Source organism: Cygnus olor, chromosome 26, assembly GCF_009769625.2.
Source record: "Cygnus olor isolate bCygOlo1 chromosome 26, bCygOlo1.pri.v2, whole genome shotgun sequence".
Classification (NCBI taxonomy): Eukaryota; Metazoa; Chordata; class Aves; order Anseriformes; family Anatidae; genus Cygnus; species Cygnus olor.
In genome coordinates this window covers 5582125-5603804 of record NC_049194.1, presented here as the reverse complement: position 1 = coordinate 5603804, position 21680 = coordinate 5582125, and the positions used below count along the sequence as shown (strand labels likewise).

Below are 21680 nucleotides of genomic sequence, written 5' to 3'. Positions count from 1 at the left end.
CACGTACTGTATTTCTAGCACTATTTGAGTGTGATTAGGGGTGCTGGGCATCCTTGGCACACCCGAGCTCCCTGTGCATTGCTGGGGAGTGTGGGGGTTCCTGCAGGCTCTGGGAGACAGGGGGAGGACAGTCTGGTGGGCGCTCTTGAATCAGCTCCATGCTCATCAATACAAACAATAATCACAGTTATTGCTGGATGAGAGATTCAACCACTGTCAACTCGCCACGGTGCCCCGGGCATCCTTACCCCCTTTTCAATGGTGTTGGTTTGGCATATGGTCCCCTCTGCAGCAGGGATGCTGTTGGTTATGCAGCGGTTGCTTTTACTCAGACACCATAACTCACTGCAGACTTCCTGCAAAGAGAGAGATTTTGGGGGAGAGAGGGGGAGGGAGGAAGAAAGAGACAAAGACACAGAGCCAAGGTTAGGATTCACCCGTGCTGAGGCTGCAAAGCTGGGACAGCAGCACACTGGGGCAGTGAGTCCCCTCTCCAGGGCTCAGGGACATTGCCTTTACTGGGTCTTCACTCTGGAGGCTGAGCACAAGGGCCCGTCTGCAGTGCCTGTCCTGAGCATCCCTTTGCCAGGTGGATCCAGATCTGCCTCTGAGGGAAGCCGGGGCTCCTGGGGAATGTGAGCATGGCACAGATGGCCTAATGTCACATCTGCCATCTCCTGCTGCAGGAGCGCACTGCTAGTCAGGGTTAGACCACCTTGTGTTCTTGTACTCTCCAGACAGCCTAATAGTGCTAAAAGGAAGACCCCTCTGGAAGATTCACGGCTGCTTTCAGGATAGTAAGAACAATGCCAGGTACTGCGCTAGCCCCTGAACAGCTCCAGAAGTGGGCATTTCAGCTTGCTGTCTCTGCTAGGTCCTGGGTACAGCTGGGTCCATGGAGTGAGAAGGGCTGGGGACTCCAGACCTCCTTCACAGAGGTTTCCTGAGATGCAGATCCTGAGCTCTGGCCCATCCTGACCTCTCGGAGCACCAGCAGATGAAAAACTTCCCATGGCTGCTCCAGTTTGTCTACCAGTCAATTCAAAACCCACCCAAACATTAGGTCCGTGTCTGAGACTCTGAAAATTCATCACAGCTGCTAAACCAGAAAGCCCAGGTCCTTTGAACCTGATCTGCCACTAAATGAGCCAGAGAGGACTTCAAGTCCTGCAAACTGCAAAGGAGCAGCTAAAAAGCAGCGCTGAGTTTCCGGCCTGTTTTCCACCACCCTGCTCTTATCTTACTGAAATAAGACTTTGGAAAACTTCCTGCTTTACAGAGAGAGCAGCTTGCTGTGACTTTGGTTATATTTGAAGGTAATAAACAGATTCACATTGTCAATAAACGACATTGAGCCATGAGAGCAGAGCCCAAACAGTCCCAGTTGTTGCTCACGTGCTCCAGCACCCCTGGGGCCACTGACCATGCTGACAGTGCATGCCAACCTGCTATGTTCTGCGCTGCACACTCGGGTGCTGGCACAGCGACTGCTTGGCTGCCAGCTGGCTCTACAGCAGCACGACCCCCACCACAGCCCTGCCGGTCAGGTAGCAGCTCATTCATTGCAGCTCTCAGGCTGGCTTCAGCCCTCCAGCAAGGAATTCCTTGGCCCCAACAAAGGCTGTGCTCTGAACAGTAACTGATACCCCCCGTAGAATGAACTGATTCAATGACTGGGAATCCTCTGTGCTGGTACCAAGAGGGGTGAAAATACAAGCCCAGGAGTTTTGTGCTTCCCTCTTGTTCATGGGGCTGCAAGCACAGAGTGATACAACTTAAGGAAAACACTGCGAGTCTGCGCCACATAACTCAGTTCCAAAACGCAACAGGGTTTTGGTTCCTACCTCTGTCACCAAAGCCCAGCTACAACTGGTTTTAACCAAGGAAAGGATCATCTCTCCCAGCTTACAAAGGCATCCATCCCTTCATATTGTGCTTGCGGAGCCAGTACAGCTATTGGGAAGTAAAAGCTCCCGTAGTTTTTCTACTGTGTCACCACCAGAAAGGACTTCCAGCTTCAACAGTTACATCTGCTCACTTTGCCCTCATTGAATTTGTTAATAATCTGCTCTGTACTGGCATGGAAATGGAGTAGGCCAGGAAAGAAAGGTATGCTAATGTGTTTGCACCATCCCCCTCGAGTTCATTTATATGGGACATGGGATGAGTGGATGTACATATTTGCACAGATTTATACACTCTTGAGCCCTTATGCTCTTTGGGCTTCTCCCAGACATGCATGACAGGCTGGGCTAGAAGGGTCGTCACAAGGACATCTCAAGGACATCTTGTGCTTTTGTGACCCTTGTGTATACACAGGAAGAGCCCACCCGAATTAAAAATGAGCTGGGAAACAGGCATGTAAATGTGGCAAGTTTCCATTCCGCTGCCTCTGGTTCAGATGAGGAGGGGCACTGACTGCAGTCAGCAGTGGGTGGATACATACACATTCATGCCCATCAGACAAGACAGATGCCCACGTATCTCACTGCTGGATCCTCTGCTTTCTCTAGGGGAAAGTGGATGCTTTATGGAGTTCAGTCAGCCCTTTAGCACACACACCTCCCCCTTACCACTACGCTCAGATAGCTGGCAATGTCCTGTTCGTTAAACACAGCAAAACGTCAGGCTGAGAGGCAGGAAGGCGCTTTCTCCTGAAACAACCTTTCTTTCAGCGGTTTCCTGTATTCAGCTATCAGGGGATGGCAGTGTGGTGGTGGGGGTGGCTTAGGTGGACGGCTGTCCCTCAGACATACTGCAGCACATCAACCCGCCTCACCTGGAAGAAATAAGTTTCTCCTCCTAAGTCAGTGCGTGCAGTGTAATGACTTCTAGTAAGGCTTACAAAAAATACGTGTGTACTAAATGCCCAGTGACAGAGGAGTCTGGGGGCAGGGACTGCAGCTTGGTTTTCAGCTGCAGCCCTTGGGGTCCAGCAGCAACCAAGGTATTAGGCAGAGGCAAAAGATCTCTTCCCTTGGGACTAATCTGATGGAAACTGAGCTGTGGCCAACATTTGTGGACGTGGCATGACCTCCTCTGTCCTCTCAAAGGGAAGCAAAGTGAAAAGCTCACAGGGAACGTGCAAAAGTGCCCTTCATTACAAGCAGGACGGCAAAGCGATGTGGGCAGCAGAGGAACGGCCCCATGGCCCTTTGCAGCCCCAGTCCTCCATCCCCTGGGAACCGATAGTAAAGCAGGAAGGCTCTCTACCCCGTATTTACACTGGCGAGATTTAACTCCGTACTGGAAACGGCACTGCTCATCTGCATCGTAGGCCTGTCCTGGAGCCACTGTTGGGTAGATAAAGTCTTGCTTGGGAGGAGCGTTGTTCAGGCATAATCCCATCCCAGAGCTGGAACAAAGAGACAAGAATCAGAGTGCAGAAAGGCTTTTGGGAAAGCGTAGTGGTGGAGGACCAGCAGCACACCTGGCTCTGAGCTCTCATACTGTTTTGGGGGATAATTTTACTGGCCTCCAGTAACAAAACCTCTGGGCATAATCAGTGCTGAGAAAGTGCTCTAAAATCTTTCTATCTGCATCCTCGGGGCTGGGCTTTGGGAAGCACATTCAGCACACGCGACTCTAGAAGGTTTAATCTGAAGGTTTGCAGGCTATTGTCAGCCACCGGCTGTCCTGCCTGATCCAGGTCTGGCAGATCACACGTGGCAGCAGGCAGGTGGGTGCAAGCCAGGACCCCGCGCTGCTTGCAGAGGCTGGGGGGCGGTGGAGCCACTGCTCTCCCACCATACAGCTGCAGATCCCTGGCTGAGAGCGGCTGGAGGTGCTGAGCACGGAGAGCCCCTGCTCTCCAAGCCCATCCTGCATGCCAGAGCTTTGTAGGAATGTCCAAATTTTGCAAGAAACACGCCTTTCCCTCCCCCTTCCTCACTGTTCTGAGCTCCCCTTAAATCACGGCCCCCATCACCACTCCCCCGGCCCCATGTCCCGGGGTCTCACACACGCCACAGCCCAGGCATGGAGGAGGCTCCCCGGGCTGTGCCGTCATGCGGGGGCGGCGAGAGCGAACCGCAGTGGAGGCCGCCACGAACTTGCCGTCCGCCGGCGGCCCCGCCAAGACCTCAGGGTTACCCGAGGACAACAGCCTCGGCCGTGACGCTTTCCCGGCGCTCTCCGTGCAACGCGCCTTGCCGTGCATCCAGGGGTCAAAGGCGAGGAGGACAGGTTTTGCTGCGGCCAAACATGAGCCGCTGGATGTGGAATTTGGTGATAAGCTGCACTGCTCCGGCCAAGCTTTCCGGGATGGAGGGGCACAGAGCAGCCCCTCGGGAAGGTCTGCCTTTGTTGCCCCTCTCGTGTTACAACAGCAACATCTCAGCTTTGGTCTGTGTCAATAACGGTTTGGTATTCAGACATCCCTATGTCTGCTCCTGTCATAATGACCCTACACACTGGCTTCTTCCAATTGTAATGGAAGTTCTGTCTAGTCCTTCTGTTACATAGTGCCTGCATCCTCCCAGAAACCTCAGCAAAATTGACCCTGACTGCTTGGTTTTTGATGGAAACCCTGGGGGCTGCCTGAACTTTTGACAAAGAGATCTGGGCTGCAGAGGTGTGACCCAGACAAGGTGGCAACATCACAACCTTGGGACTTAGGAGCCTAAATCCCTTCTCCTGAATCCTGAACGTGCTTTGGAAAAAAAAAATAAAAATCTTAAGTGCCTTGTTCACCTCTAAACTCTCCTCCTCAATGTCTGGAGAAGCTGCATACGCAGTGCAGAACCAGTCCTGTCTCCAGCTCCTCCTTCCCCACCTTCCCTGTGATTCCTGGCTGAACTTCAGAAGTGTCCAAATGCCTCCAGAAGCTACTGATTTATTTGTGAAGTTTCTGGAAGTAGGGAACCTAAATAAAGGTCTCACAGCTGCACTGTAAATAGGGTTAGTATTGTTAGCAGGAAAGTCTAAGGGAAGGAAAGAAAGCACATGCCTCTTGGGACAGGATGAGGTGCTGGGAGACAAGACAGAAGGTGCATGGGCTGTGTGCTTTGGGGGGCTTTTCTTTGGCTTTACCCACTCCTCAAAAGGGACTGTGAGAGGCTGGAGATGTGTACTGGTTGTGAGGTGGAAGGGCGGGCAAGGTGAGATGGATTCCTTACTCCAGGAAGCTGGTGATATAATCCCTGCTGCACGTAGACCATACAAATGGGTTGGTCTTCATGGTGATGTGAGCAGCCATCAGTTTGGCTGTTTCTTGCCCACGGGAGCCACAGCTGTTGCCGACCCCATCATGATTCATGCCAAACCTAGAAAGCATCACCGACGCATTAGAGAGATGATCAGTTACTGCGTTTTCAACACATCAGGATCAAACACAAGGAGGATTTTATAACTCCTTATGGCAGGAACAGACCAACAGGAATCTTTCTCCATGATGGCCACCCCCAGGGACTCTTCTGGCACAGTACTCACGTATGGCCAATCTCATGGGCAATGGTGAAGGCTGTGGCCAGGCCAATGTCCTCATTGATGCTGCAGCTTCTCTCTCGTTCGCACATCCCGCCCACAGGGGCCAGGCCTAGGAAAGCCAGATGGAAAAGTCACATAGGGCCAGAACAAAGCATCTGTCACACTGGGGGCCTAAATGATGCACTTCATGCTCACTAACACCAAACACAGCCTAACAAGTTTCTTCACACTGGTTTCACTGGCCTTTGGGATGAAGCCATAGGTATTATGGGCTGTGGGTACATGGTCACTCAGCACTGATGATAGTGCTGACAACAGGCTCCAAAATGCTAAAGATGGGTCAAAACCCACTGAATTTCATATCCAAACCTCAGACTGTGCGCAGAGGAAGAGCAGTCCTTGTCACAGAACCAGCATTGCTGGTGGGGGAACAGGGGACAGTTTTGCCAGGAACCTGGGATCAGCCACACCAGCACTTGGGCATCCAAACCCTGTCAGGAAAGCCTGGACAACTGAGTAACCCAGGATCCAGCCTGAGCATCTGCATTTGGTTGTGTCTGACACCCACCACAATCAGAAATCCACCTTAACTCCATCCGGACGGCTGGACAAGGAGGGCTGGGATTGTGGCAGTGGATTCCCCTGACCCCTGCCCATACCCTGTCCCACCACCACAGGCTGCGCCCCACTGCTCAGGGCTGGGGAAGAGACAGTCTCCATTACAGGAATGGGTTGAGCTGTCACTGCCCCTCCAGCCTCCACCTCTCCCAGGTACCGCAGCTGCACCAGGTCAGAGATCCACCAACTTTTCCTTTTTAACTGCAGTGATTCACAGCAATAATCCCTCCCTGACTGCTTAGTCTAGACCAGGGCAAGACAAATTAGGAGCTACAGCCAGAGAGAGCTGCAGGGTCTGTCTGTGTCTAGCAGTTTAAATAAAGAACTCCCTTTATAGTCATCACAAAAAAAGTCTTATTTCTCTCTGCTAAGCCAGGAATACTCCACTAGGCTATAGACCAGCCCTAGATGCGAGTGGTTCTTAATCATCAGGCTGGACCTGACCCAGGGATATAATGGAGAAGCGTTCCAGAGCCCATCCGTTCTCCGGGTTGCTGCTTTTAGTGTTTACAGAAGAGAGGAGGCTACATGGCCTAGCAGGCTGGAAACCGTGGGCCTGTTCCTGGCTCTGCTGCTGGCGCTCGTGGTAGCATTGGGCGAGCACTTCCCCTTCACCTGCTCATTAGGAAATGTGGATGGCACAGCCCTCCCTCACCACACTCCTGAAGATATACATGCTGGTGAGAAGTGCTGCCGAAAAGACAGCCCCCGTCACTGCATGAGAGTCTGACAGCAAAATGCTACCTACCCAGGGTGCCGCAGGGCTTGTTCTTGTAGATGCAAATGTCGTATCTGCAAAGAGAAGGAGAAGGCAGCATTAAGAGCATATACAATTTTGGCAACCCCAAAATCTTTTGCAGACGCATCTCAGTTTTACTATTGCTTTCACATACAAAACAGCAGATGTGGCTCATATGACGCTTCTGGAATAGAAAGTACAGACTGTAACAGGTAAGAGATGCCTCTGCTCCATATTTTGCAATGCTCACTTTCCCCAGGCTGAGACGCACTGTGTTTTTTTTTTAAGGATCCTGCGTATTAGTCACTTAACTACAGAGCAGCGCTGGATGGGGTCAGAGGTTCGGTTTTGATGAAACGCAGTGAGCCAGCAGGGACAACGCCATTCCAGCCTTGAAGCTCTGTGGGTTTGGCTGGATGGTCCAGCACTGCTCACGAGTATCCAGCACACTCCTGTGAGCCAGCCGCTTCTCTTCGGGGAGGCATCAGACTCACAGAACTGCCCCAGATGATGTGGACAGGGCCAGCCTCATGTCTGTAGACTTAGGTCTGTTGCAGTAAATCGTATCAATCAAATATGTAGTTTTGATTTTATTTTTTAAAACGAGAAAAAATTCAAATTGAAAATGTTTCATTTCACAATTCACTTTAGTTTCATTAAAATGCTAAAGTGATTTTTTACATTTTTTTTTCAGTTTAGTTCTTTACTGAGAATTTTCCAAACAAATTCAATATGGGTTGATTCAAGATGACTCTTCCCTCTGTTCCTGGCCTCCACTTCCAGCCATTGCATCAAGGAATTGACTGTTTGCACATCATTAGCTGCCTACAAGGAAAAGCTAAACGAGGACAGCAAAGTAAAACCTCTTCCAAACTGAAACGCAGTACCCTTGCAAAAGGACACTGGCAGCATCTTCAGAAGATACTCATTTGGGCCAGAGGGTGAATATTATCATTTAACTGTGGAGATGAGCTGCATGCTCTCCCTGCCTCTGTTTACATACCTTCCCCATGTCCTGCCCTGTCCTCAGGCTCAAACATTTGGGTCTTTGCAAAGCCTTGGTTGAAAGAGGCAACGTTACACTCAAATCCACGTGGAGCCAGCAGGCAGGGGGACCAGTGGCAGCAGCTGGGTTGCTGGCGCTGCTCTTTGACCACAAGGTGCATTTCAACTTGAGCACGAGCTGGGCTTGGGACAGCAAGGCTGCTGGTGGTGGTGTGGGCCTGGGGGACTCCTGCAGGAGCAGCAGGACCTTCTGACACCACTCACCCCAGTGGACCCACGGGGCCAAAAGCAGGGAAGAAGCAAGTTGACAGCACACGACGTGTTAAGTGCAACATGTTCCTGATGATGGCTTGTGTCCCTTTGGCCCCTGGTGCTCTCTGGAAGTGTCCAAACCTCTCACCCCAGCAGGAAACTGAGTGAGTGAAAAACATTTGTTGCTTTGTTTCAAGCGGATACGTGAAAGCCTTCCGAGGCTCTGATTTGACACGTCTCTGCAAGAGAAAAAAGCCCGCAGCTCAGCAAGATGTTATCGGGAGACAGGAATTTATTAGCGATGGGGCCGGATGTGCTGGTGCTGTTCAAGCAGCCGGGCGGCGAGTTGCTGAGGGTTAGCTCGAACATCTGGTGCAAGGCCGAAGAATTCGGAGTCGGCGTTTGCGTCCTGCATGTGTGGAGGAAAAGCAGAGGCTGCAGCCCTGGGAGGGTGAGGATAGAGCCAAGGAGGCCTTTCGTTTGCTCCCCCCCGGCGCTGAAAGGCTCTCAAGGGCTCCCTGGGACGCACACGGCTCCTGCAGCCACTGGGAACCAGAGTGTGAGCATGGCACCAGCAAAACCAGCTGCTGCTTGGAGGCTCCCCTCTTCAGCACTTCCATTGCATGGTTTTCCTCCATTACTTAACAGGGAGAAAAAAAATAGTGCAACCAAATCTTGCCTCTGGGGTTCTTCCTCAGGCCGCTGCCCCTCTGCCCAAGCAGTGTTTATGTGGCCACTGGCTCTCTGGTGCCCAGGGTGCAGCTGGTGTCCAGGTGCTGAGAGCTGGCTTCCTGGCACCTTCCATCCTCCCAGCCATCCCCTCTATGTGCTTCATCCTTCCAGCTTTCTCTTCATCATCCTCTGCCCTTCCAGCCATCCCTCTGTACCCTCTGCTGTTCCAGACTCAAGCATCTGTCTATTGTGATGGGGATTATTTGTCCTGCATGTGCAGGTTCAGATGCCTTCATCCAGCTCAGGAGGTCTAATCCAGCAGCCAGCTTAACCTGCTGCCCTAGACTATTGGTACAGGAGGGGAGAGAGACAAGCATCTCCAGGACAGGACTGCTCTTCTCCCAGGGAAGATGGGATTAAGTCACTTCAACAGTGATCTATCAGCTGCCAAGGAGAGAGCTCAGCCCTACACACAGGCACCTAAAATGAGGTGAGGCAGATCCAGTACTGGCTGCAGACATTCCATCATTGTCACAATGCTCAGGTCTCACTTGTATCCTCTTCTCCATTCGTCACAGTGGAGGCAGATCAGGCTCTCTGTCTCAGTAGGATGCTTGATGTCCAAGGGCTCTGGGGTGGGTTCCCATGAACACCAAACACTGCTGTACATTGTGCTCCATGAATTTGCTTGTGCACAAATACCCATGGCTGCAAACTAAGCTCCTTGAGAGCACAAGGAAGATGGAGGGAAGACAAAGGAGGAGGAGGATGGTTATCTGAACTGCAGCAATCTGCATTTCTGCAAGGGAACTGGCACATGGCCAGTCTGACGACCAGCCACTGCCAGGCCAGCTCGTGGGGGAGCATATGGGAGGGAAACCTTGGATGAACCGCTTGGACAGAGGCCAGCTGCACAGAAGACACCCCCCCCATGAGCGCTGCCAAGGCTGGGATCAGACTTACCGGGTGATCAGCACTGCGGTGTCGTGGTTGGCTATGCCATTCTCGGGGATAGCATTCCCGTTGCCATTCCTGTTCACAATGGATTTCTGCCACTTGCAGAAGCTGTCCAGGGATTTCCCAGCATGGTGGTTAATCTCCAGTGTGGGCTGGAATGGAAGCAATACAACAGCATGTTCCCAGAGGAGCTCTGATGTGAAGGCACTGAAGACTTCCATGTCAGCACAGCACTGAAATCAGTCCAGATGCCCTCAGCCTTTAACAGAGGCCATGAGGAAGCAAGACTTTAGGGGGGACTAAAGCTCCTTAAACCTCCCTAAAGCCACCTTATCATAAAAACAGTCCCAGACACCCAGAGGTTCCCAGCCTGAAGCCTGAAACCAGGCCCCAGCTGCCTTTCGGAGGGCATGGTGTACCCAGCAGACTGCACTGGGGGGACCTCCTCGGGGTGCCATCCAGGAAGAACACACAGTCCCGCAAAGGGAGTGCAGCAGCATGATGGAAGCAGCTTGGCAAAGCCCACCTTACCTGATCCTCAGTGAGGAGAATCAGCCGGGTCACCAGGATATTGACAATATTTCCCAGACTCGAGTCCTGGAAAAGTTTGGCAACCTGACCTCCAAGAAACAAGAAAAGACGAGTCTTAAAAATGAGCTCACTAGCTGAGTGGCGGTGCAGTCAGCTGTGAGCAGGCACATGTTGGGCACCCGCCAGAGGGAAACAGCGCCGTTCGTCTGCAGGAGCCATGGGTCTAAACACAATCCCTTTTAGGAAGTGGAAACAGAATGAGATTCCACGTTACTATTTGGACAGCAAAACTTCCTAAACCACGTTCAGACCGTGGTGTCTCCTTCTGGGGACCCTGCAACAATGAAGGTGGGAACCCGCAGCACCTGCTCCTTCTCTGTAGCTCAGGTGAGGAAGCCCTGTGGTTCTGGTATTATGCAGCTACGGGGATGAAGCTTTGCTGATTGCCCATCAGCAGGGAACCAGACAGCACACGGTGGGTGTTTTACAGCAGATGAAACAGTTAGAAACTGTATTGTTTTAAAATCTGGCATGTGCTTTAGAAATGCAAACTGAGGAAGCCATGAAAAGAGATCCTGCAGAGGACAGGACAAAGAACCATCACAGAGGAGCTTTCATAGGTTTGATGGATAACCTCTAAGCCTATCTCACCTCACAGGAGGACTCGCAGCATGACATTATTCAGGCTGTTAATGCATCTAGTATGGTATCCTGCTGCCAGCAATGACCCAAACGTGATGCTGCAGAGGAAGCTCCTCTGCAGTAACCCAGAGACGTAGGCAGAGCTGTACAGAAGAACAGGGAGTATTTCTCCTTACCCTTCATGCTGATCAGACCCCAAGCGTGAGAGCTGACTGTCCTTATGCTTTCCCATGTGTTTCTCAGCTTGGCTGGCCCCATTTGCAATGCTAATTTGAGATGAGAGATGCTGTTCAAAGAAAGGGCTTTGTTCTCCTGGTCCAGATCTGGCCTGTAGCATGGTCAGACAGGCCAGAGTTTACCACTCCTGAGGTGCCTCCCCTTGTACAACAGAGTCCCTGTAGGCTTTGGAGAATCACTGCTCTGGAGCAGTGGCAGCATGTCAGGATCGTTGCCCAGGAAGAAGCCACTGCAATCCTGAAACAAATAGATCTCATTTCCCCACTGTGCTCCCTTCATCCTACTCGTTGTCTTGCAGGAAAAGCATGTGGTACCCTTTGCCATACCGAGACATTTGGGGTTCAGAACAGGATTTATTCCAGATTGCTCTGTGCTGCTGGGTATATGAGCCCCTGAGGTCTCCCAAGGTTCGTGATGTGGTTATAACACTTACAATATTCATGATGGCCAGGATGTACTGCTCTATGTCCCGCCGGCCGTGGTACCCCACCATCATTTTGTCAGCCACCACCAGGGTCTCCACATAGCGCTCCGTGCTGACGGATCTCTTCAGGGGCAGCTGGCCTCGCTGGCTGTGGTTGCCTGATGGCTTCAGCGGGGAGGGCTTCAGTGTCCGCAGCCACCAGTGCCTCCCTTTCCAGGGCTTCTCATCTGAGGAGGGAAAGAGATTTTTCTGTTGCCTTCCAGCAGTGTTTCAGCAGCATACAGAGGTGAGAGGTGGACACTATTAAGCTCGGTTTCAGTGCTGGGAAGGAAAGGCATTGCAAGGCTTATTATGCACCACACATTAGACCCAGCAAACACACCCAGTCCTGGTCCCAGTTTGATGAGCACTTCCTACTGCAGACCAGGGCCATGCCCCCTGGTATCCTGCTGCCCTCCTGCCTGTGCACCACGTGGAAAGGTGCGTGCCCATCCTGCTGCTGCACGCCAGCACCACCGCCTCCACCACGCGCTTTGCTGCCTCTGCACTGCAAGGCCCTGTCCTCAACTCGGTCATAGGGATGAGCCCGTGGATTTAGATACTACACAGACATAATCTGACAATAAGGCTATTGCAGATCATTTCCTCTTTCCCTTTCCTGCCAGAACCCGAATTTAGGACTTGGCTTTTCCTCCACAGGCACAGCTGCAACCTTCAAAGCAGCAGCAGGCTTGTAGGACTTCACTCCAGGCTTCAAGCGCTACCAACCTGACTGTAGAGATGTCCCCAGCAGGGCCAACAGCTCTGGCCCCATGGCCTGGCTCCTGCTGTAGGGCAGGAGAGCTGTCTGGGAGGGTTACAGCAACTGCTGCTGCCCTGTGGGGAGGCTGAATCAGCATCCTCTGCTCTGATGCTGATCAGATACCCAGCGAGACTGGGAAGATGGACACATCACAGCTCCAGTCCTTTGGGATGATCAGAAGGAACCCGCAGTGGGCACTGAGCTGGTTGGGACTGGTCCAGCCCATGGGGCAAGGGGACGGGTGTCCTTGCTGGGTTCAGTTGTGCTGTGCTTGTCAGAGAACCATACCTAGCCTGTGGCTCCCATTGCATGGTCTTTCCTTTCCAAGAAGCAACTGGGAACAGGCTGACTTTTGTCTGGAAGCTGGAGAATGTGGCAGAGTCAGGAGAAGGGGAGTCTGCTGGCACAGTGTAACTGGGAGCTGGGACGGGAAGAGCTGGGTCAGGGAAGCACAGGTTGTTTCCAGACACGCTGGCACATCTGGGGACACCGCTTGCTGCTCTGCTCAGACCAAGCTGGTGGTGCCCCGGTGTTTGCAGAGACTCCGTCCCTTCCAGCACAGATTCCTCATCTGGTCAAGCACCAGCACTGGGACACTGGATGAACATTCTCAGGGGACACACAAACCTGCTATGAGCAACTGGGAACAGCTCTGCTTCTGCAGTCTTGGACTCTAACCCTGTAAAAAGCTAGCTGACCCATGTGCAGAGCCAGGGGAAGCCTCTGTAAACTGAGGGAACAGCATCCTGTATACACACATTTGGATAGACGGAGAAACTTCGTACATTCACAGGGGCCAGCGATTTCACCCAGGCTCCAGGACACAGACAGATTTCTGGCAAGGACAAGAAGGGCACAGGCGTGTGGGAAAGAGGCTGAGCATGCGTGCACTATGATTTCTCAATACCTTCGAAATTGGCCAAAACCGGGAGGATTTTTGTCAGAACAATAAGAGAGAATTTTTTCTCTATTCCACCCTCTATTTACAAATCTAAAGTCCCTGCTGTGAAGAAGAGAGTGTAAGAGCTTTCCAAAGACCAGGCCACCAGAAATGTTTTGCGTGGGTAAAAGTAAATACATAAATAAAACTTTCTTAAATGCAAGAATTTTTTTTTTTTTTTTGCCATAGAGGGCAGTATGGACTTTCACAGCCCGGTCTATTGGAACTTTCCCAGCCTGCACTGGGATGGACTGAAGATGTGTTGGTGGGCAGAGATACCTAGCACACCGCAGGCTGCATCCATGTGTGGGTACTGGAGAGACGATCGCTTGTACACAACGTGGGGGCTGCCCTTGCCCTCGTTCCCTGTGCTGACGTTGGCTCCCGGGCTCAGCGGTTCAATGAAATATTCCTCCTCATCTGCAACTATCACCCCATGCTGTGAAAGGAAAGAGAAGGAAAGGAATAAAACAAGTAGGGAGAGAAATGGGTGACATACTGCTATTTTCTGAAAATGAAATTTGTGATGGTTAGCTGCTGAATTTCTGGGGACTGACAAACAGCTTAGAGCATGTGCAGAAATCCTTCCTTTATACACAAACACTGAATCATATGAAGCTATGGACCAGAGCAAACTGAGCCAGCTGCTCATGGATGCCGTGGGGCCTCTCTGCTCATTAGAGTCCTCTGAAAATCACAGTCTTTCCTTGCAAAATTAAGTTGTTTCCTATTCCATGACACTCACTGATCTAACTGAGAGCTGTCTGTGGGATCCTAAGTACCGTATCTTTAAATATCAGCACAACTCAGCATTCAGATCAACCTCCTGTGCTTTTCAACCTCATCAAAGAGCCCTTGGAAGCAGCTCAGGAGCTTTACCACCAGCTAAGAAACTGAGGCACAGAGCTGCAGAGGATTGCAGATGTCCAGAGGCTTTTGAGAAATGTATCAAATCTTTGCGACCTAAAATCTCATTTTCAGGGTCAGAACCTTTCTCTGCAGCCTAAAATCTGGTTTGTTCTCCTCAACCAGCACTGCCCTTTTTACACCCCAACTAGCCATTTCAACCAGATGATCTTGTTTCTGCTCCCATTTTGTTGATTTAGCTATTCACATATTTTGTTGTTGTTCTCCCTTGTTTTATTCTGTGACCAAAAGAATCTGGGCTGTAAGCCCAGACGTTGCCCTGTGCAAATGCACCTCCTCGTGAGACCATGACGATTGGCAGGAGAGGGAAATAGCAGGATGAGCAGCCCAATTCACCAGCTGCTTGCAACACGTCTCCTCTGCGGCTGGTCCTATCCTTTCCTATCCTTGCAGGAAGTTTTGCCTCTGGGTAAAAGGTTTGGACAACCTTGAAGGCTTCCTCCAGCCCAACATAAGCAGAAGCCCCATCATCATTGCAACTTTCTCCTGGTGTTCAGTCTTACCTCCAGGAAACCAAGGTGGTTCTATCAGCTGAACTTCACCAGTGAGCAACTGAGACACAGAAACTGCCCGACTTTGCTCAGGCAGGCCAAGAAGGATCCCAAAGGTCTGAGACTCACGTTACCTGGCTGTCCTCCTGCTTCTTGTGCGCAAGCATAGCTCTGGGTGCAGAGCCCCCCGATCCTGCCATCCGCTCTGCACTGATGCTGCCCATTGGATGTCGCAGCCCTTTTACACCACAGGGACAAGAGCCCTGATCTGCCAGGGAGGGGCGTGGGGAAGCACGTCTCTGTAAGACATCTTGAGGTCCTTGTGTGGAAGGAACCATCTATGTAACAGCGTTACTGCTGGGCAAGTGGGGGAGAGCCTCTCCAGGGTGGACGCTGCCTCCGTAAGAGGTCTCTCCCCACCTCCCTCCTTGCTACAAAAGCTGAATCGGGGCAGTGTGCGCACAGCGAAGTCCCCATCTCCACAGTGCCGGGGGATTTCCTCCTGCACCAGGCTCTGTTGCTCTTGGCTCCGCTCCACCTTTTCAAACACAAGCGAGGTACTGTGAGGTTAGCCTGGCGAGGGCTCCGGCGGAAAGCCGAGTGTCGGCCTGCGAAGCCAGCTGGCTGCTGGCTTTGCGGGACGGGGAGAAGGAGGTCACCGCCGGCTTGGGGCAGAGCAGCAGGAGGGGAAAGCACATCCTGCCTGAAAACCATACACTGCTAGAAAAGGGCCCTTCCCAGCTCAAACCTGGAGCCTCTGAGGAGCACATGAGAGGCAGGAGGCTCCACAACCTTCCCAATATCCTGCGGGAACGAAGCTCTGCCGTCACAGGAGTCTGAAAACTCCCCCACTGCTGAGCCCAAAACCCAAGCACTGAGGTCTGGGTAGTGGACATGACACATGTGTGTTGAAAGGGGGCGGCAAGAAGGCCTGAGAGAAATCTCTGTGGTTTGTGGGGGAGCTAAGCTGGATATCCTGTCTGTGATTCACCCAGGTCATCTGCAGAGCAAAGATGGTTTATCCTATTAACTTATAACCACACTTAGGAAAGACACGGCTACATACTGCAGCTCAGCTCTTCCACCTCCTCTTACACACTTTAACAGCTTGACGTCAGCCTCGGCAGCGGGGCCATCTGCCAAGCTCCAAACATCTCATGTTCCCGCTGATTTCAGAAGGGCAATTCAGACGAAAGCACAGTTTCAGCATAGACGCAAAGGGCTGAAAACCCAGCCTTTAAAGCGGCCTTTGATGAGCTCTGACGCAAGAGGTAAGACAGGGACATTTCTCTCCTAAGGCTGTTTACGCCTAGCTGCAATTCTGTTGATGGGAGGACGAGTCCTTGGGCTCTCGTGCAGCCGGTGGGCTGAAACACAGCTCTGCTTAACTCAGGGCTTCCAGCTCCTGGCCCGGCAAGAGCTTCTCAGGCTGCTCCTGCAGGCTCCAGCTGCTTCACGTTGGGCCCTGCTGGCAGCTCGCAGCTCCGCATGTTTTGGAAAATGGGCCATTTTGCCCTTCGCTTCCGACAAGTTAAGCCTGGGTGACTTCTATCCTGCTCAAGCTGAAATGCAGCCGCGTGGGTTGATGCCGGCTGCGTGCCGGGCCAGCTGCGCGGCAGACATGAAGGGTGGGTGATGTCTGACAGCACGTGGCCAGGTATCAGCAGCCTAAAGCTGGTGTGTCGTAAGGTATGTTGCATTTGAAAACAAAGTAGTTTGCAGAGGTGTGCCTCGCAGATGCAGAAATAGTAAAGGGATGTGGGGAGTAGAAGGGAAGGAGGATAGCTTGAGGCTTGTTACCTGTTCTCATGCCTTTGCATTGGACAAGGCTCTGGAGTCTTCCCCTTCCCTCTCTCCTCCATGCACAGGTCACCCCATAACCAGCACTGGCTCCAGCCTGCGCCCATGTAACACCACATTATACAGCCCCCTTTGCACCATCTGGAGTTAGGTCTGCGCAGATGTGGGTTGCAGTGTCCAGTCCCCTGCTGGCAGGTGTCAGCACGTACCTGACCTCACGTCCCCTGAGACCCTCTTCTGTCCTGGCCTGTCCCCTGCTAAGCAGACCTGGTGCCTGCCTGGAGGGGCACAGGCTGGAGGATGGCAGGAGTGGAGCCAGGAGGGCTCATCTGCTGATAATCAGCCAGAGCTCTGCACAGGTCTGCTCAGGTGGCAGGTACAAACCCCACTGCCAGCTCCAGCCTCACCTTGGCCAAATTCCTGAGCCTGTTGTCCTCACTAGGCCTGAAGACCCCCCTCCTTGCTGATTCCTGTAGCTTGCCACAGCAGGAGGACAGAGTTCAGGAAAAGGAGAGGTTGCTGGATGACCCCCCTGTATCTCTTTGCGCCTGGCTGCTTTTTCCTCCAGACAACCCCTGGTATCTCTCCAGAGCAAAACTGTCTGTGGACTAAAATATCCCAGTGCAAGTGCTGCCAGGTCATTGCTTGTCCTGGACTTGGTGCCCTCTGAAGCATGAGGTAGGCTAAAGCTGGCTATCCTTCTGGACCAGCAGTGTCCAGCTCACCCTTCGGCTCTTCTTTTCTGAACATCAATAAATCATCCAGGACTTCAGCAGAGGTCCTAAATCTAAACAAAAGGCTAACTTAGGAACCAAGAGTTTATGCAGCTCTGATTTTTGGCTGTGAGATGGAAACATTAGACTCTCTGATATAATGAGTCAGATTCTCATTTCTGTTAATAACCCGCAGCACTGTTCTGGCAATGTAATTTAACAATAAATCAATGTGAATTTATTCCTGTTTGGAAGCTCCTCCACACTGCTAAGAGGTGGGGCTGTAGCATAAATACGAATCTGGCCTACGGAGTCTTTTTCTACGTGTTACTCCTCCAAGAGAGCCATCATCCCTGGGATTCACTAACGGGGTATGTTTGCTCCATCCCTCCATCTGGCAGGTCTTGAAATGCTCTTTGTGAGCCAGAAATATCAGAAAATCACAGAAAAATAAGGATGGAAGTCCTTAACCTATTCCCAGTGCTGAAAGAGCTAATGAATCATACCTGGAGTATTTTTGAGAGGTATTTGTCTGGCCTACTCTTAAAGATCTCCAACGATGTTGGGGCCATGCACTCTTCAAGCAACCTAGTCTCAGCTATCCTTAGCACTAATGTCTACCGTTGAGCTTTCCTGCTGATATTTAAGACCATAATGTCTAGTCCTAGCTGTTGGAAACATGCAGAACAGATAACTTCCTCCCTCGCTGCAGCAGCCTTGCTGATTCTGACGAATGCCATCTTGTCCCCTCTTTTCATACTGAAAAACACTGACTAGCTTAGTTTTTCCCCAGAAAACACATTTTCAGCTCCTGGAATCTGGACAGAAGTGACTAGGAACCCCAGGAATGTATCTGCAGTTATAAGGATCTGAATGCACTTTTGACATTCTTGGCCATGCAGTGAAATTTCTGCCCTCCTGTGCTTCTTCCTCACTAGCACATACAATATGTCTTATATCTTTTGCTGTTGCTGTTGGAAGTGGACCGGAGAGTTCTGTAAGAGCCGGAATAATGGTCTAGAGCCTGGATTATCCCATTCCAGTTAAAATCAATGGAAAAACTCCCACTGACTTTGGTAGGAACTGGACTACAGTCCCAACATGGATCAGGAACTCCTATAAATGTAATGAGGGGACACGGCCTTCAACCTCAGCTGACTTTTGATGTCACTGTGCAATATCCTAGTTTGACACCAACCACAGGCCTTTCCCACCACTACGGATGCATCTGCTGGGACCCAAACCGGGTTGCATTTCTACAGCACAGATCAAAGAAGCTGCAATCTGCTCTGCTTTATGGGCAGCTTTCATTGTTAGTAGTGCCCTTGGATGGGCAAAATTCAGGGACTCACCAGTCCGTTGCAGTTGCTGATGGCGACCTTTGAGTTCAGGTACTGATCCTGCAGGTGGCCCGCGTAGTGGCAATCCTCGTGGAAATCATGTTGCCAGTCCACACCATCTCTCTTCCAGTATTCTACAGTGAAGTGCTCAGCCAGCAGGTTGGAGTGCAGTGTCAGGTTGAGAAGGAACTGGGTTCGATGGGCAGAGACTTTGTAGAAAACCTGCTGCTCAGATGGCTCGTAGGGCAAGGAGCCCAGACTGCGCCGAGGGCGTTGCTTCAGCTGGCTCCTCATGTCAAAGGTGAGGAAGTCCCCGTTTTGGTCCACTTGGATGGGAAATGCAATTTCATAGTGATCGAGGCTGGAGAGGAACTCCTCTGGGGAGGAAAAGCAAACACAGGAGGAGTGACATTCTGCAAAGAGTCAGAGCAAAACACCCAGCAGCTTCAGCACAGAGCCAGCTGTGCCTGAGCACCAGCGCAGTGACAGCCAGGGCAGGGCAGGCAGCATCCTGACCCAGGGAATCCTGCAACCCAGCCATCATGCTGCCAGCATTCCCAGCTCACTTCCATGAGCAAGCACACAGCTCACGCTGCCAACAAAATGCATATCAGCAGGACACCAGCTCACCGCTCAGCCCCCTGCAACCCTCCAGCACTCGTCTGCCCCGTATGGACCTGGATTAGCCAGGTGGCTTCCTGCCAGCCTGACAGACAGACCGAGCTCACTTGTGACTGCTTGCAACAGACATCTCTGAAAGCAAGGATGGGCAGAAGGACAAGGGGCATCTAACTACCGCACAATGAGGATATGCTACCTGTATTCCCTGCTCTGTTCAGGCTGCATGATCCTTGGGGTATTCTTGAAGGCCTTCAGCCTACAGAACCTAATCTTCTTCCTCTGCGGGTGACGAAGAGAACCAGACTGGTCCAAGGGGCTGTTCAGGACAGACAAATTCTGGCTCTAGACCTGGACTGTCCCTCACCTCTGCACCTCCAGTGGGCAGAGGGACTCCAGCCTGTACAGAGCCATGCTCTGTGGTTTGGAGGGTTATTTCTGACTGGATCTGTTCAGTAGCAAAGCTAACAGTAAGTTAAACTCAACTCATACCTGAACACAGAAGGGACAATGTCTCAGGAGATGACAGTCTTGCTAAGAAATTGTGGGGTTCTTTAGAGTATCTGCAACTGCCACATGGACCCGTTTACCCTGCTTTTTGATAACTTGCATAATATCAACCCTACACTAGCCTCTTGGGTCATGGGTTTATTAGTGCCTTAGGTATGAGACATCGTTTAAAGAGGCAGCAAGACAATGTCTTTGCAATCAAAGTAACAAGAAGGTAACCAGAATTCCCCAGCTGTGCTAAAAAGGTAGCAAGAAAAGAAGTCAGACATCCTGACTCGCCAGCGAGGCCTCTATCTATTGCCCCACCCTGCCTTCCCAGCTCCCCAGCCTGGTGCTCTTTATCCTATTGGTTTGGATTAGCACCTCCTCTTGGGGCACTTGAGCTTTTGAGGCTGTCTCATACCACTTAGGAAATGTACTCTGACAAGGCCACTGTCCAAAACGTTTGACTGCGCTCGCAAAGTAACACAACACTTTTGGGTGTCAAAGAAATTGACACTCTGCAACCTCTACAGAAATCTCATGTTTTATAAGCAAAATGTCACAGGGATTGCCAGAGCGGATCTGATCAGTGGTCTAGCCGTCTCTGTGTGCCTCAGTACTGGAGGTTTTAGCAGAAGACGCACAAAAAAAATAAAAAAAAAGTGGACAGGACAGCTCCCCCCATCACAGTGTTTTCTTCTTAACCCCAATGGCTGGAGGTTTGCTCTGGGAGTTGGAGAGGATTTGCCCTCTTCATACTGAAAGAATGTTACTGTGCTTCCTGCATCCTATGCGTAGCTGTTTCCTAAGCAAACACGGGAGGCCAGGCTGCTCCAGGGTGGCTGCTTTTTGCCTGGCTCCACAGCACCCATCTTCAAAGCCTTCCCAGCCATCACAAATTTGGACTCCAAATTACACTCTCACCGCATGGCAGCACTGGAAAGTTTCCTTTTCCTCTAGTGTGTTTTCCAGTGTGGGAGTTTGACCGAGTGGTTTCCTTGGCCACCACTAATGGGACAGTCCTTCCCACCAGCTGGGTTTAGGGGTTAGCTCCCAACCTTCCAAACCATAAGCACTTCTGGCACCTCTCCCTTGGCTCAACGAGCCAGAAGTAATTAGTTTTTTTTAACTTCCTGTGCTCCAGCTTCCCCTGCATCACATCCCCTTGTGTGCGATGCAGCCGGGCAAACAAGTGTGACTACTTGCACTTAAGTAATGACTTCAGGCTTGGAAAAATTTGCTATCAGAAGCGTTTTGTTTTTCTTTTTTCCTTTCTGCAGTCCATGTGGGCTGCAAAATAGTGACTCGGAAGGAGGTTTGTGCACCCAGCGTCTAGAAGAGGGCCTGGGACTGTGGGCGGCAGTCTCTGATCCTGACCTGGAAGGTACATCCAGGAGGGAAGAGTGTCCAGGGCCTAGGGCTCAGGCTGTGTGTGAGAGCCTGCTCTTGCTGCAGTGCAGACCACTGTGCATCCGCGGGGATGTCACCCTGGAAACTGAGGCACAGGAAGAGTGAGCTGAGAGTAGTGCCCTGCATCACACAAATGTTTTGGGAATGGATTCTTTAGAGTGGGGATGCCAAAAATAAGGAAGATAAACTTTTAACACAAGGAAGAAGGCAGTGTCTTCATCCAGCATTACATCTGGCTCCTTCCTCTCCCCTAAAAAAGTAAGATTAGACAAGGCTCTAAGAGATTAGTATCTCTTTACTCCCTAAGCTTGTGTACTCATTTCATGTCCATCCAACAGCATCACGGATGTTCCCTAACTCCCTCATTTACTCATCCCTGCCTTGGTCATGCCGCTCCCCCATGCTACAGATTACACTAGGAGCTCCCAACATCAGTAACAGCGCTGTTTTGCCCTTCCTTCCATCCAGAAAAGCCAAACTCTGCCCCCTCAGCCACTCCATACTGTAATAATAGATCTTGGCTTGAAATGTGTAGTGTTGCATCCGCTCTTATCAGACGGGTTTGCACTAGTGATAAGCAGCCTGGTGTTTCCAGATAGCTGTCACACTGCTTCAGAAGAGATACTATAAAAAGCCTTTCTGC

At 51.4% G+C, this 21680-nt stretch overlaps 1 protein-coding gene across 3 annotated transcripts in view; it reads right to left on the bottom strand.

Annotated features, from left to right (window-relative positions):
* The window catches only part of ADAMTS10 (ADAM metallopeptidase with thrombospondin type 1 motif 10), a 72848-nt gene that overhangs the window by 15954 nt on the left and 35214 nt on the right, over nucleotides 1–21680 (bottom strand). For all 3 annotated transcript variants that reach the window (XM_040537186.1, XM_040537187.1, XM_040537185.1), the window contains 10 exons: nucleotides 18530–18894; nucleotides 13526–13685; nucleotides 11514–11731; nucleotides 10202–10285; nucleotides 9677–9822; nucleotides 6794–6837; nucleotides 5431–5536; nucleotides 5118–5264; nucleotides 3214–3355; nucleotides 249–356 (listed from right to left, as the gene is read on the bottom strand). In XM_040537186.1, the coding sequence (XP_040393120.1) occupies nucleotides 249–356; nucleotides 3214–3355; nucleotides 5118–5264; nucleotides 5431–5536; nucleotides 6794–6837; nucleotides 9677–9822; nucleotides 10202–10285; nucleotides 11514–11731; nucleotides 13526–13685; nucleotides 18530–18894 (1520 nt within the window). The remainder of the gene's footprint in view (nucleotides 1–248; nucleotides 357–3213; nucleotides 3356–5117; nucleotides 5265–5430; nucleotides 5537–6793; nucleotides 6838–9676; nucleotides 9823–10201; nucleotides 10286–11513; nucleotides 11732–13525; nucleotides 13686–18529; nucleotides 18895–21680) is intronic.